The sequence below is a fragment of the Aulonocara sp. 'chitande type north' Nkhata Bay genome, linkage group LG15 (genome assembly GCF_057382095.1).
Source record: "Aulonocara sp. 'chitande type north' Nkhata Bay isolate Kocher_YH1m ecotype deep benthic linkage group LG15, A_spYH_male_GT1.1, whole genome shotgun sequence".
NCBI classification, from domain to species: domain Eukaryota; kingdom Metazoa; phylum Chordata; class Actinopteri; order Cichliformes; family Cichlidae; genus Aulonocara; species Aulonocara sp. 'chitande type north' Nkhata Bay.
The window spans coordinates 5,698,449-5,713,029 of NC_141358.1; the positions used below are offsets into that span (position 1 = coordinate 5,698,449).

The 14,581-nt window shown below is 38.5% G+C and overlaps 1 protein-coding gene across 3 annotated transcripts in view; it reads right to left on the reverse strand.

Moving 5' to 3' along the window:
* LOC147312342 (MAM domain-containing glycosylphosphatidylinositol anchor protein 2) overlaps positions 1-14,581 on the reverse strand; it is a 198,961-nt gene that overhangs the window by 33,946 nt on the left and 150,434 nt on the right. For all 3 annotated transcript variants that reach the window (XM_086263598.1, XM_086263597.1, XM_086263596.1), the window contains one exon: positions 11,780-12,052. In XM_086263598.1, coding sequence (XP_086119724.1) covers positions 11,780-12,052 — 273 coding nt within the window. The remainder of the gene's footprint in view (positions 1-11,779; positions 12,053-14,581) is intronic.

Consider the following 14,581-nt stretch of genomic DNA (forward strand, 5'->3'; position numbering starts at 1 on the left):
CCGTAGAATGATATTATTGAAATGGAAAGAGCCACTTCCACCTGTATATGGGCAATGGGTTAAGGATGTCATGTACTATACTCAGCTGGAAAAGATCCGCTACACTGTAAAAGGTTCGGTTCGGCGGTTCTATGACACATGGCAACCTTTTCTTACTTACTTTGAAAGATTAAGTCCGGATACTATTGCTTAATGTGCGTGTGAGTGGGGTTTTTTTTTTTTTTTTCTCTTGCTGTTGTTCATTTATTTTATTATTTACTTTGTATCTGTAACTTTATTTTATTTTATGTTATTTTGTCTCTCCTTTCCTCTCTGGCTGGGTTTTAGTTACACTGTTCTGGGGGGGTGGGGGCACAACTGTCTGTTAATTTTGCCATAATTGTTGTTGGAAGCAATTCTTTGTTCAATAAAAAGACCTTGATCAAAAAAAAAAAAAACACGAACAATGTGCTAATTTCTAATCAAACAGACGGTTCATTTCAGTAATGACCAGCATTCTACAAAGAGCAGCTCAAATTAGCAGGTCAGAAATGAGCAGACCTGATGAGGAACTGAGCAATGTACTAACAAAACTAGTGCAGTGTAAGGGCAGCTTTTATGCATATGTTTCTGTCTGGAAACAGCAGGGCAATTGAAATCAACAAGAGGCAGCAGAGGAAGAATTAATATGTATTTGATGCTCATTTTTACCCTACTAATTTGAGCTGCTCTTGGTAGATTGCGTCTGTAATTACTGCGATGAGCTGGCTGCTTTGCAGTCTATAAATCTATAAATGAATGCATTGTTAACAGATCACCTACACAACTTTCCACCGCCATCAGAATACCTCTGTTTATTTTTCTTGTTTAGCAAATATGGCCCTTGGACTTCCTTTAAGCCAAAAGTAATTGACGTAGGATAACAAAGGCAGTTATCACAGCGTTGGGAAGGTTACTTTTAAAATGTATTCCACTACAGATTACAGAATACATGCCCCAAAATGTATTTTGTAAGTATTCTGTTACGTTACTCAATGAGAGTAACGTATTCTGAATACTTTGGATTACTTAATATATTATCATGCTTTTTACAACTACATGAATGTCCTATTGCTATGTGATTTATTACTTTTACTAAAGGTTATTCGCCATACCAACTAGATTTTTAAATCTTAATATAAATGAGTAACAGTAGGTGGACATTAGGTAAGGCTGCACTTTTTGCAGCGATCTCATATAGAAAACTATTCCGCGCGTATATAAAACAGGTCCGCGGCTCTGAACCATAAAGGCATAAAACCGTAAAGAGACCTCCGTCTAATCCCATATGGAAAAGAAATAGTAAAAACTTACATGATTTACTCATGAAAGTCGCCACTTTCTCATTACTTTCATATATTGTTTTAGTAAGTATCCAAAACATACAAGTTTCATTATATAATTTTTCAAGGGATCTTATATGTGTTTTCACTCTTGTATGCTTTTCATACAAGTTTCACACAAGACAGATACAAACTTTATAAGATTTATATATATCTTTTCCATATGGGATACGTCGGGCTCCGTGTCGGGCTCGTAGCCGAAAACTAGCTTTACTTTTGTTGTCTGGGTCAACTTTGTATATTATATATATATATATATATATATATATTTACATTCTTCCATCTCCCGTTTCTGGTCTGTGACATCTCTTACTTTTCGACTCTTTTTCTCCTTCCCTCGCACTCACAGACACGGACTCCACTGCCCATGAGGCTACATTCTTTAGGGCTATGCCTGTAACACTCTGCCTATTACCTTCATATTAAATCATTTTTGTGAATAATTTTTAAAAAATTTTAAAAATATTTCTTCACGCCGCAAGTAGAGGTGACATGGGCTGGGTTTCCATCGGCGTGGACACCAAAAATATAGAGTTCATAGCCTTATGAAATAGGAAAATACCGCCGTGTAATCCATTCATTTCAACAAAGTAACTGTATTCTGAATACCGCCTTTTAAAATGGTAACTGTAATGGAATACAGTTACTTATATTTTGTATTTTAAGTACGTAACGGCGGTACATGTATTCCTTTACTCCCCAACACTCTGTGTGTGTGTGTATATATATATATATATATATATATATATATATATATACTGTATATATATATATATTTTTTTTTACATTACGCCATACTCCTGGTTTGAGTGATTCTCACCTGCCTTTTCTTCTAATAACATAGTTAACTTTGTGAGAATTAATTTTATGCCCACATGTGGCACAAACTAAATGAATCTTTCAACTTTTCAGCTTTCCGGTCACAGTAGGAAAGCTGATTTCTGACAGCTCGAGAAGGAACTGGCAGAACACGGCATTTTAATCAAGATCCAGAAACAAGCTTACAGGATGACCTTCCAGGCAAAGAATAGTAATTCACCTCAATGACACGTTGTTGTGTTTGTCCCTCTGCTTCTTGGGCTTGTTTATTGAGGGATGACAATACCCAAGGCAGATGATTTTTAATAACCATGGAAAAGACAGCAGAGCTGCCATTGTTAGCTCAAACAAAAGCGGCGCTGGGATTTTATGAACCTGTGTGAAGATTTAGCAAGCAGTTTATGAATGTCAGGCAATTGGATAAACCTGTCAAGTTAGTTTATGTCACTGACGAATTATAATAGCATTATTTGCTCCTGAGTCCTTCCCTGTGGCCTCCTTAGTGTGACAGACCCTTGAACCACTTCATCCAGTAAGATACTGGTATTCAGAGAGAGTCAGTAGAAACTTGACAGCTGATTGCTCTAAATGACACAACACTGAAGCATATTGTTGTACTGGGTGGCATTTTGTTATAATGTTGTGTACACATGCCAGTTCTTCTGTTGCTGTAAAGACATCACCAAATGCTGTTTAAGTGCAGCTTAATAGGCATGTGCTTAATAACAGGGTTTCCTGCTAAACAGCAGGTAACTTGAATTCATCAAATTCACTTTTATGTAGTTTGGTAGAAAGAAATTTGATCTCAAAGGTTTGCAGAATATTCTAGTACTAACTAAAGTTGCAGTGAGACCAAATAAAAGCCATTGTTCACTCACAGCTGTATAATCCTCAGCATCAGTTCTCATTAGAGCAAAATGGCAAAAAGTAGCTGCGCATACTGGCCTCAAACAAAATCTACTGAATATTTACGTACATTTATGGAACAATTTCATAATTTCTTTGATTGCGCTGCATCAGAGCTGAGGTTTAAACACATTCACTTAGGCTTTAATCACTCAAATCTCAGCCAGAAGTGGGGAAACTGCACATGTAAGACAAAAAAACAAAAACACAAAACAAGACTCGTGGTTTCATTCATCGTCTGACTGGTTTGATCAATTCTCATAATCGTCCAGTGTAAAAAGCCAAAATCAGCACAGCACAAGCAGTGTGTTTGGTTCTTTGGTCTAGATAATAAATCAGGTTAATGGTGCTCTAGGCAGCATACTACAGATGACGTGGCCTTTTTCATGGATAAAGCTATTTAAAATGCAATATTCTGATCGGAAGGAAAACAATGCACATTCATCAGCCTGATAAAATAAAACCATTGTGAGTGAGAAACTAGTACAGACAAGTACAGCGAAAGAGAGAAAATTACGCAGTACTTTTTTTCTAGGTTTTATCTGTTTTATGTTGAGCTGTGGAATATGTCTCAAAAGTTCATCAGCAGTCTACTGCAAGGTAAACCTGTCTGTTATAACAGATGACACTATCTCACAAACTGCCTCCGTGTCTCGCTGAGATACTAATGAAACCAGCAAAACACATTTCCCAACTAAAATAAATAAATAAATAAAAAAACAAGGATAATTACCGTCTGCACTTTGCTTGGCACTGTTTTGCCGTATAGAGCCAGCTGTGTTTACAGCATATTGTACAGCTAATGTTACATAAACCCGCCTGGCAGATAATGTCAGACTTAGTCATGCAGCATATACAGTACAGTAAAGCCGATAAGGAAAAAGAAAAAGGCTGCAATTTGCAGTAGAGAGCAGGCAGGGAATGTTAATTAAACTCACTCACATTGTTGTCTGGATCAGTAAATTAGCTTAAAGATTTCCACACAGACCCTGTTTCAGAAAAAGCCCCAAAACAAAACAGAAAAACAAAACATGAAAAGACTCTTTTCATACTTTTCTTAGAAGTTTGACACGGAAGTCTTTATACTAATGCGCCGCATTCATTAATCTTATTTTGGGGAACATTTTTTTTTCTCAAAGTACATTTCTTACAGACAAATATCACAGACTCGCACGGCAAATTATTGCCTTTTATTCAAATATACAGTGTAATGAAGCAACATGGCCTTTGCTCCTAATAATATGTTATGTGTGGTGAAGCACATTACCTAACCCACTTACACAGCCTGAAACAGATAACCCTGGGTGGGAGACATCAAACATAAAGTACAGAGGGCTTAATTGATTTTTTAAAATCCTGTTTATAACAGCATAACCAATGCAATGATTCATACAGCTCAGTGAAAGCCTTCAGGCAAGAAGTTGACCTTGTTTGCAGACTTCCTTTTTACTTTTTAAGGGTTTATGAACATGTTTTCATCTTTAGGAGTGCAGTCATATGCTAAGCAATTCCTATATGATTCTGGGCTTTTTTTGCTTTTCTTTTTATTTGGCAGGAAGTAGGCTTACATATGGATGCACAGCTGGCCGAGACAAACAAATAACACCAAAGCAGGAACTGCTAACAGACAAAGGTATTATAGGGCAGCGGTAATCACGTGGTGCCCTTATGGGAACGCAAAATAAATCTCTATGTGTCTTTTTTTCCTTAAGGGAAACAGCACAGAACTCGCAATGAGTCACTTCTACATTTACAGTCTTCCTTCCTCCTCGACTAATCAGTTCAGTACAAAAAAGGATAAACGTTTTAATCGTTGCTGATATTAAAAAGCCCAGTGACTTCCGATTTCATCCTTCTTGGTCCGTGTAAATTGAAGACTGCTCTAGAGTGACTAATGTTGAGATATTGTGCTGATATAAAAGAAGCAGAACTACAAAAATAGGCCAGAAAATACAAAATAAAGAAAGCAGAAAAAAAAGACCCGAACAGACTGCATCTGTCCTTCAAGCCTGACAGACTTTCAGTCTGATCACAGATAACATTATTCAGATGCTTTTCACTCTGACTATATACTGTTAGGCATTATGACCAACAGGATCCATCACTGTCAGCATGTCTCCTTGAGCTGCATGAACTATTCAGACTCATTCTCCATGTACTGCAGGGTTGCAGTTCAAGCCAGGTGAACTGGGCACAGACTTTAAAAGGCAGGCAGACGAGTTACTTAAAACCACCAAAGGTAAGGCACAAATCTGTGCTGGAGACCAAAGATGATAAGGTTTATAAATCCCTGACTCAGAGAAGAGTGCAGGTTTGAAAGCAAAATCAATTTAGCTTTTGCTTTTATTTAAAAACATAAAAAATAAAAGAGACAAAAATATCACACCAAAGCACCAGATAGTAACTTAGCAGGAGGCCCAAGGGGCCTGTTTAAGACACATCTCAAAAAGAAAAGCTGAATAAATAAAAATGAAATAAACATTACTGAAAACAGATGATAGATCAAAAAAAATAAAATATGAAAATAGCCTGAATGCAGAAAATGCACTCCAAAACAGACAAAAAATGTGAGAGTAAGTGTTTCACAATAAAAGGAAAAACATTTTCTTATGACAGCAAATCGCACTGCAGCTAACTTTTGCACTATTGGCACACAGTTTCTGCAGCATTAGGAACAATGACTGAAAAAAAGGATACTGGAACCATACAAGCACAGCATTATGTGGAATCTGAATTCATTTCACAGGCACACTCACACAATGCAGACAATGTCTATCTGAACATTGTCCCTGAGAATTTAATTGTTCCTCTCTTCTAATTTACAACTGGCTGCCAGAAATGGGGCTTAAGCAGGAAGGCGGCAGAGAAATGAGAAACACTGCTTGTTTTTTCTTTGTAAATTTCGGAAATCCAACAAAATTATAGTACTGCAGTTTGCATTGTTTGTACTGGTCAATGGAGAGAAAAGACACGTGCTGGGCAATTTTATGCAGACTTTGTTGCCTGTGCAGAGATTGGACATATGTTGGAACTCTCCAGTCATTTTACACTTAAAGATTAGATCAGTCATGCCTGTGAAATTAGCTGTATAAAGTTTTGTATGGCTCTGAAGGAAGCATTGGAAGATTTTAGGTAAAAAGATTCATTATCATCATATATTTCATATCATATGACTATAATAAATAAATGCTACTCTTGATAGATTTTCCCCTTGACTAAATAAAACTTTCTATGTATCTTAAATCCTGAAAACAAGTAGCAGACCTCAATTGCCCTCCTTTAAAAGCACTATAGGCTTTAAAAATATCCCAGATTTCTTTCTTAATGCTGCAGCACCCTGCTCTTCCCCCATAAGTAAAAAGGCTCAAATAATGATCAATGATAATCATCAGGTTAAACTTTTTTTCTAGACTGAGTCTTAAAAATATGCCAATACAAACTGGAGGCATGGCCTTTGAAAGAAATGCACAATCTGGGCACTACTGAAGGATATGTAGAAACTGTAGTTTTACATTTATTAAAACTATTATAAACAAAACATTGACCATTGTTCTGTCTTTGTAAACTCTACAATAGAATAAGTGAATTAACTGCTATAATATTTTTCTAAATACCAAGCTTGTCAGTGTTTCACTCAGATACTGTCACAGATCACATTAAAGATGGGCACACCTTTATGCCTGAAAAGTTAAGCTAATACAAAAGAGTCTTAAACCTACATTCCTTTTACTGGCCAGTAGGGGGAGACTCCTGTGGTTGCAAAAAGAAGTCCAGTTGTAATTACGCAGGAAAACAGATCATGACTCCCTTTGTGACCAAACTAAACACTTTCCTGAGGATGTATTAGACTGGAATACTAGTTTCACACCTTAATGAATACAGAGCAATGCTTATTTTGTTTATTATGGTCAGCCTATGTTAGAAAAAACAACCCCCCCCCCCCAAAAAAAAACAAAACAAAAAACAAAACAAAACAGAAGGTCTATAAGTATGCAGCATCCCTTGATCTGAGTATCAGATCTGGCTTGTCAAGTCGAGTTGATGCAATGCTTATGGCGGAGAAATTCTCTGTTTGAGAATTTACAGCAGGACTTTCCACACCAACAGTAATGTCACAGGAGCCATGTGCATCTTTACTCGAAACTCTATGATCAGTGAACATTTACTTGCTATCTATTCTGAGGAGCGTAATTTGAGCATTTGCTAACAACTCAGGGTTCCCACGACAGAGAGCCCGAGCCAAAGCTCAGTGGTACACATTACATTCCTCTGAGGGGTCTCTCCCCAGGCACAATTTAATGGCCAACTTGGCCATTAGAGCCAACTCACTGTTCCCACAGATGTCCCCATGGCTTGGCACATGGGCATCCATGCATATGCACACACACTCTCCTTTGGCACAATACACTTTTCCAGGCGACAGAATTTATGGGCTAATAATGGCCTGCTGCCTAACTATGGTGTGTTTGCATGTGTCTGTCGGCATGGTAACATGTATGCTGCTCACATGTTGACTGAATCCGAAATCCAAGGACTGTGGGCCAAAACTCCCAAATCATACTTTTCACACGCTAGCACAGCCTGAGAAGATGTCAGACATAGAGCGATGGGAGAACGTCTACTGGCTTGTCTACCTGTCTTGGTAAAGTGAGTTTAAACCGAGGTGCCATCTAATTACATGAGCTACACCAATATTTTGCAAGTCTTGTCGAGAAACAGTCTTACAAGTCGCAGACGGGAGATGATATGCACTTCTTCTACTGCAGGGTATTGCCTGATTTCATGGCATTTTAGTTTTAGAATAAAATTAAAAATTTTAACTATCGAGAGCTGGAATTAGGAGACTGAGGCATGGCAGGTTTCATAGATGATGCAATGAACCAAAGTGGATTTTCTGCACCATACTCCTGTACTCAGGGAGTTACTAAAAGAGCCTCCATACCTTTGGCAACCACTGAGTCCAGATGGTGGGAATCTGGAGCACTGGGCGGGAGGAATGGAGCAATAGAGGGCGAGGGAGGGAAGGAGGGATAGAGGATGAAAGGGAGTGGAAGTAGGAAGAGGGAGGGAGCATGAGCAATAGAAGGCAAAACCCCAGCCCTGCTGAGAAAAACAAATGGCTGGAGGGAACTAGCTGCTTCTGTCTCTCTGTTCTACCTGTTTCCCCAGGAAGGGGATTTATGGCACGCACTGTGTGTGTGTGTGTGTGTGTGTGTGTGTGGGGGGGGGGGGGGGGGGGGTCAAGCTGGAAAGGAGGATGAGAGAGTGGGGTTTGAAAATGAGAAAGATGAAGAATGTGGAAAAGAAAATGGACACAGAGAGAACTAAAGGCTATAAAAAAAATCAAGTGCAGCCAAGGTATGATTAGAACGCAGAAAGAGATAGAGAGAAATTGACACTATCAAAGAGAAGAGCGACCTAAGTGCCAGAGGATCAAAGTGACAAATACTCCTCCTGTGACCCTGCAGCTCCTGTCTCTAATAGGAGGTCTGGGAGATTGAAACCTTGGCCAAAGTTCCTGAGGACTCTCAGTGTAGCCAAACTAATTTTGTCCTGTCATAACAAAAGACTGGGAGACGATCATATGGATCTCACAATGGAGGGAAATAATGTAACAAAAACAGATGAAAGAAGGTAAAAGAAAGACCTGACATAATGGACATGCCTAATTCAGATCAGCAATCTATGATTTATCTTTCCCTTTAGTCTTCTTTATATAAATTGTCTATCATATAAAGAGGCAGACACACACCCCAAAACAATATGAGACAAGGCCTTCTAAGCTTTTTGTTCAGCCAATTGCATCTGTCAAAACAACCCTTTAATTATCAATTGAATAGCGTACTAAAAAAATCTTCTGTTGACATGCCAACGTATGGTAAAAGAATAAAGGCTAAATTGACTGTTATTAAATGCAGCTATCTGGATCAAACACAGTGACAGGCTTATAGCACTAATACCAGTATGGAGTTATGTTTCTGTGAGAGAGAAAGAGTGGAAGTAAGTAACTTAAAATAAATGACCATTAAAAAAGAAACAAAAGAAAAAAGAAAAAACAAACAAACACAAAATCGCTCCTAGCTTAGCTACTCCTAGTTTAGCAACTATAGCGCTGGTCATTTGAGGTCTGTGTAGCTTGAAATTTCTCTACATGTTGAAACAGTAAGCAGGAGGGCTCCTAGTAAAAAAATATTTCTGGGATACAGAGCTGGGCAATAATCTTGTTCTTTTTAGCCACGAGAAAGACAAACTTTAACACTGCTGCTATTAGCCAACTTTACTGGCTAACTAGCATGTGATACTATACTGTATTTCCAAAAGTATTCATTCACCTATTTAAATAATTGAATTCAGTTGTTCCTGCATGGCTACTGGTGTATAAAATCAAATGGCTAGCAAACTGGTTCTAAAAATATTTGTGAAAAAGTCCGTCGCTCTCAGGTCACTCAGCGAATTCTAGTGTAGTTTCGATGGGATGCCACATGCACAACAAATACAGTTGTGAAATTTCCTTGCGCACCCCCTTACTGTTCCAACATGAGTACACAAAGAAAGGTTCTTAAAGACATGGATAAGTGTGGAAGAACTTCACTGGTGTGGAAGAACTTGACTGGCCTGCACAGAGTATTGAGCTCAAACTGATTAACAACTTTTGGGACAAATTAGAGTGGAGACTGTGAGCCTTACCTTCTGATCCAGCATCAGTGTCTGACCTCACAAATGCACTTCTAGAATAATGGTTAAAAAATTCTCACAAACACACCCCTAAAGCTTGTGGAAAGCCTTTCCAGATAGATGAAGGTGTTATATCTACAAAGGGTAGATTCATATGCATGTAAAGGCAGACGAGTGAATACTTCTGGCAAAGAAAGCAGGTGTGGAAAGAGTAGCTTAATGTCAGCTACATCCTCTTGCTTCAGATGAGGGAAATCTTTAGCTCAGCAACATCATTTAAACTGCAGTAGTGTAGGATTTCAGTTTGTTTATGATTTGCTGTTATTGGTTGGGCTTCATTATTGCTCCTTGTTTTTGACTAATGTAAGGTTGTGCTTTGATTCCTGTTTGTTAACATAAATTACTCCAGTATTTTGAGGGTTTTTTCTTTTGTTTTTAAAATGATAGTTATTGGTTAGTATTTATAGAGATTGTTATTTACCTTTCATTACTTGTGTTTTCTTTGTATATTGGTTTACTCTTCTAGCATCTGCAATGTTCTGTGTATCATGTGGACTGAATTTTCTGTTTATTTATTTTTTTGTTACTTGCTCTCTTGTGCCTTCTTTTGAATTATACTTTCTATCTGTTGATTGTCTTGATTGTGTACACCTGTGTCTGGGTTTACACAGCTGTATTCACTTCCCTTGATTGGCCCTTGGTGTCTCTTTGTGAGAATATACAGCCCTGGCTCTCTTTTGTCTTTGTCACTGTATCTGTGTACCATCGCTATGCTCCTCCTTAGTGTCTAGCCTGTTAATTCCTGGAGGTTTTAGCTTTGCAGTTTGGTTCCTTCTGGATCTTAAAAAAATACCTTCAACTTCTACACACAACTTAATAAAAGGTTAGTTTTTTGTTTACTTAGGTTTTCTGAAACTCTTGGATTTGTATCTAATTCTAACCAGTATTCCTCTGAGATTTGATCACATTTATATGCATCCTAAAACTAAAAACCTTTTTTTCCCCTTGTAATGTTAAAATTGAAACATACTCCTTGAAATCCCAACAAAAAGAATTAATCTTCAGCCGTTTAGCATATATAGCCCATATTTGCCTGGAATATTAAAATGACATCTAGCATTTTCGTACATGTCAGGAAGCTAAAGTAGCTGTGGCTATCCAGCTACAGCTGATGCAATCTGCTGGCAATAGCAGTTATTCAGCTGAAATAAAAGTCTACCTCTGTGTGAAGTGAGGGGTCTTCATTTTGAAAATGACTTGTGCTGTTTCTCACATTGCATACTCCTGCTTACTATTTAAGTGTGACTACATGCTGGGAAAAGGTAAAAAAAAAAAAAACACTGACAAAATTACCTGTTAAAAACCCACACTCAAAAGTTTCCACTTTGACTACAATGGAAGGAAAAGACCACCAAGAATTTTTATCCACGGCTTCTAAACTAATTGTAATGCCACGTTATGGCTCGGTCACACGAAACTAAAAATAGTATGGCAATCTCCATGCAACTGGTGGACATTGCCCACCGATTGCATTGAGTTTTTAATAACAACATCTTTGCACAGGTCGCCTGGTGTGAAGGAACCTGTCTCTAAATTGCTCTCCAACTGCTTACCAACTACTTCTATTCTAGTTACATAAAGAAGCAGCAACTATGGCACTTTTTTAAAGGAATTTCTGAATTTGTGTTTTACATCTATCTGGTTCTGGCTGGACTGCGAATGGAAGTAGTTAATATGAGTTTCTGTTTAATTCATCAGAGCCAAATGTTGTAAATTTCTATTTCAGAAAATGCTACCCTGTAAAAGTATGCATTACACAGATAAGCATGCAGTATACATTTTGTACTGGAACTATACTAACAATATTAGACACAGTGACAAATCATTGTTCGTTCACCATGTGTCAAACAAATGTAGAAAAGCTAACATAAAGAGGAAAAGTAACTAAACCAAGCGGAAAAAGATTCTAGAAGAATAAAAAAGGAAATATGAAATGAAATGGAAACTTTTTTTTTTACCTGTAACCTGGAAAGTGCATTTGCCTGCTCCAGCCTCATTGATGACATTACAGGTGTACTCGCCCCAGCCATCACGATTTAGGCTGCGGATGGTGTACTCTGTCTCATCTCGCTGGGTGTCAAAAGCTCCCGCGTGGAGCAGCCGGTTAGAGAGAAGCCACTCGAAGCGCAACACACGGGAGGGGTGGGCTCGCAGCACTCTGCAGGTCATCACTACAGGCCTTCCAAGACCCTGACGCATCTCCATGAAAACAGGCTCCACTGTTGGAGGGTCTGAGCAGGAGACACAAAAGCTCAGGAGAGTTCACAGATATTTGACAAGGACAGAAAAGTGTGTCAAGGATGGGAAAAAAAAAAATAGAAAAGAAAAATACTTTGGATGAATAAAGACAAGAAGAGTGAGGTTAGGGCACCAAAGTGAGAGCAAGGACAAACACCTGGAATAAAGAAAAGGTGATACATATGACATGAATATAACCTTGCATATTTAAAAACACAAACAAGGACATTTATTAAAATGTAAAAACACGTGCACAATGATTTCAAGCGATGTAGTTGATGTTCACTGAGGATCTACAAATGACAAAGCTGAAAAGATGTTTTTTTTTTAATTAGAAAAAAACCCCAGGTATTATAATATGAATGTAGCAAGTGAAGCAGCGCAGACAGAGAGAAAAAGGTGATATTTAAGCAAACTGTAGAAAACAAACTAAACTGCAAATTCAATACACTTCACCAACAGATGAAAAATGAAAACAATTGTGGAGAGACCAGTAATAGCTGCCAGAAGATCAATTTTGCAAAACGACTGGGACAACTTTTGAAACAAAAACCAGTTGAACTTCACAGAAAATTGGTTATCTGGATGATAAAATACACCTCAAACTTTCAGAAAGTAAAATTAATAACTTATTTGAGTAACTGACAGGCTTTACCTCATCCCCCCCAACACAGAGTACACAGTGGTAAATAATTTAGCCACGTTTCAGTAAGCGAAGTCAGGAGCTAAACGACCTTGCTGCAACCCCGAACTTGAATCTGCAAAAGTTTAATATGTGTGGGTGATGTTTTGCAAATGTTTTGCCAGACTGTGTGCACGGTGACACGTGTGGAGGGTTTTTTGGATGAACAAAATGGGTGTAAGCACTTGTGTGTGGAAGCACTGAAAAGGTTATGAATAATTTCCCCATTTTAAGCGTCTCTGCTCCTGACACGCTCATACAGATGCTTGACAAAAGTCACGACGGGGCTTGAAAAACAACAAGAATCTGGAGGAGCAGAGACAGAATGAGATGGAGCCCCTTAATTGCCTGAAATTTGCATAATTCCTGATGGAGTAAAGGAGAGGCGGTAGCTATAGCCAAGGTTTGCTGTTTTTCAAAATGTAGTCTGTTACAGATCACTGATTACCTGATTGAAACTGTAATCTGCAGCATAATCTTCGACATTATTCACACTCGGTAATATAATCTAATTACTGAGCCTTCCATATTTGATAGGGGAATGCAATTAAATGAACAGTGTATTAAAATTTACAGGATATAATTTGATAACAGTATTAACGTCATTATCCACAACCTTAATCAGCCATTTTTTTTTTCATAGGATTCGCAAAATTCTGAGGCTTTATTTTGACGGTTTGAACGTTGAATGTGTTTTCAGCAGAACCTTTTTTTCTCCACTTTTGCACTTAATTGAGTTTGCTTCACCCCAGGATCTTAGAGCAGGGGCACGTCTACGAGGCCAGTCAAGTGTACAGGGAAACGTGGGATGTAAACATCATAGTGAATGCAAAATAATACACTGGCATAAAACGGTCCAAAGTGGGATTTTCCATTCTTGCCCTCAGTGCTAATTATCTCTCAACACACAGCATCCTGCTATTCACTCATGAGCCACAATGATTAATGACACACCATTAGATCAGATAATGAGTGGCTGAAATGTAAAAATAACCAAAAAAACCTCATAACACTAGGTGATGGGAAGAGTAAACACAGATCTTTCAAGAGGTTTGGACTTAATGGAAATAGAGATACAAGTTTGTCTCCTTCACCTGATTTTGTTCACGGAGAGTAAAGTGGTTTTCACCACCTCTGAATGAAACAGCAATCAGTTCCTTCTTCAATTGAGCATTGCCTGGGCTTTTACCCAAACCCAAAAGGCTTATCTCTGACTCCAAAAAAGGTCTGGAATTCTACTTATCACATTAAAATTGTAGGTTTGTGTGGTGCAGTGAATCACAGTTAGCTCCGCAGCCTCCTTGAGTGGCACTAGACCAAATTGCAGTAAGTGCAGTTCCACTCACACAGAGAGACAAATGAAGATGCAGCAAATAAAGAAAAAAGAAAAGGGAAAATCTCTTATATAACCAAAACATCCTTTAAACAAGGGCACATGCCTCATCACCCCCTGTGCATTTCCTGTGAAACAGCTGCCCGGCGAACTCGAGGAGAAAGGAGCAGAAAGGTCCTTTGTGATATTCCCTGAGCAGTGCTCGCCATGGTTAGCGTAGCAGTGAGGGTGACGTGTGCTCAGAGTTGCAGTAAGTCGCAGGCTCGGGGAAAACCCTGAGCGCTAGCTGAAGTGCAATCCATCATCAGTCACTAGTGGGTACCTTGACAGTAATGTGGAGAAAAACAACATTTAGGAGCGCTCAGGTCTTGTCCCCATGGTCCATGAGCACGGACATCTACAGGGAGGAGGCCTGAATAAAGACTCACGTGTACCGAGAGGAAGGGGTGTGCATGTTTGTTTTGTGCATGGAAAGCTGAGGTGTATTGTGTCCACCTACGTTTCTGA